Consider the following 1,793-nt stretch of genomic DNA (forward strand, 5'->3'; position numbering starts at 1 on the left):
TTTCCTCTCCACTGTCGCTACAAGCATGCTTAGTGTGAGGGATTGCTGAAGAGTCAATGAGTCGATGCAATCAGCTGGTTTTCCTTACATAGAAAATCTAGAATCAATAGAAATAAACTGAATTGAATTAAAATATATATATTTTTATAGATAATTTGGTTTTTATTGCCCAAATTTTAACCTGCAGTCATTCCAACTAATCCGTTTTATGAACATTAGCAGTATCATTACCAATAAAAACTACACTATTTTTATTTATTAATTAGGTAGCAGAAGTCAAAATTAATAAATTTAATGTGAGATTTTTGCATTTAAATGCAAACTGTTATTTTCTGTCTGTGATTTTAGTGTGAAACACAAAACAGAACGAGCGATATGCAGATTTTTCTGGGACTCATTTATAACGGCTGCATGTCCGTCCCTACCTGCATGCTTTGTTCAGGTGTTTGCATTTTATCCGAGCTCAGCATGTGGCTCCATCACTGTGGGTAAGAGCCTCAGTGTTCTGCATGTAAATGAGGAGCATGACTCATTATTTACAGCCTGTTTGTATGAATTAGACTGATGCGTCTGCTGTACTTTTCTGCTAAAATCCTGCCTGGAGATGTTTTTCCATGGAAATCAGGAGTCTTTATCAAACCGGGCCTTTGGGAAGACGGCGTTGAGCTCTCTATTTCGACACCATGTTTTGACAGCGGCAGAAACCTCTGTTGTGGTGTGAGTCGGCGGTGCTGGCGGGGTACCTGTCTGGAGGACTTGATGAGCGTGGCGGAGCGCTGACCCGTGCTGCTGACAGACGCCCCTCTCTCAACTCGTTCCAGCAGGATTCTGGTTCTAGGGACGTGGCTCCACGATACGCCGAGGCCCGGCTGCACCTCCCCGCTGCCACTTCTCGTTACATGGTTTGTTACCTGCGGGTTCAGACGGCATCTTTTTTTTGGGAGATTATATCCTCATATTTTATGGCTTTTTACACCTTTTAAATAGTAAAACAGGCTTTAAACATGAAAGGAAGATTCACATTGTTGCACACATCACGTGGAAAATCAAACACACTTACTAATTGTGGTGACTGCACGCTTTTTAACCGCATTAAGTTCATGTCTTGGAGGGTTTTTATTTTTTTTCCCTCCATCAAATCAAAGGCAGAGGAAGGTTGGAGTTTGCAGGGACTGACTGCGTAAATGAAGCCTGCATTCAGAGCAGGAAACATCAAGGACTGAGTCATCCTTACCAGAACGGCGACGCTGAAGTCCTTCGCCATCGTCTTCAGAGCCGCTGCCACTTGTATCATCAAGGACATGCCTGAAGGCGAGGGAAGTGTTGGAGAGGTTGGTACACGGGCAGAATATGTTTAGCATCCTGCAGCTGAAGCTACAGTCAGGCTGGTTCCTTTTCATTAGGGCGGGGGGGGGCTGCAACCTTTCAGATCCAAAGAGCCATTCTGCCCCGAATCCGACCAAGAAAAACTGGTTTAGAGCCTCAAAGTAGACGACTATTTAGAAAAACAACCTATTTGGGTTTATTTTATTATCTTGTATAGGAAATTAGTTTCTCATCTTCAAAAAAAACAACGATCAAGGGTGTAACTTTGTGATGAAAGTTGGTGGGGGCGCTCTAAGGGTGGGGGCGCTCTAAGGGTGGGGGCTGATGGAGCTAAAGTTACTCCACCCGAACGCTTTCATTAGGTTTTTGTATTTTCCATAAATGAGCTGAAACGTATATTTATTCAGTGTTTTCCTGTTGTTCAGAACACAAGAGAACGGAAAAGGGTTAGTGCCACTGAAAAAAAA

The 1,793-nt window shown here is 43.1% G+C and overlaps 1 protein-coding gene across 1 annotated transcript in view; it reads right to left on the reverse strand.

Moving 5' to 3' along the window:
- Positions 1-254: 254 nt before the first annotated feature.
- The window catches only part of rad51d (RAD51 paralog D), a 37,367-nt gene continuing 35,828 nt past the window's right edge, over positions 255-1,793 (reverse strand). Inside the window, exons 8-9 of the mRNA XM_015382143.1 lie at positions 1,235-1,305; positions 255-911 (exon numbers count right to left, since the gene is read on the reverse strand). Of these exons, the coding sequence (XP_015237629.1) occupies positions 537-911; positions 1,235-1,305 (446 nt within the window). The 3' untranslated portion in view covers positions 255-536. The remainder of the gene's footprint in view (positions 912-1,234; positions 1,306-1,793) is intronic.

The sequence above is a fragment of the Cyprinodon variegatus genome, unplaced genomic scaffold, assembly GCF_000732505.1.
Source record: "Cyprinodon variegatus isolate N-32 unplaced genomic scaffold, C_variegatus-1.0 Scaffold250, whole genome shotgun sequence".
In the NCBI taxonomy this organism is placed as follows: Eukaryota; Metazoa; Chordata; class Actinopteri; order Cyprinodontiformes; family Cyprinodontidae; genus Cyprinodon; species Cyprinodon variegatus.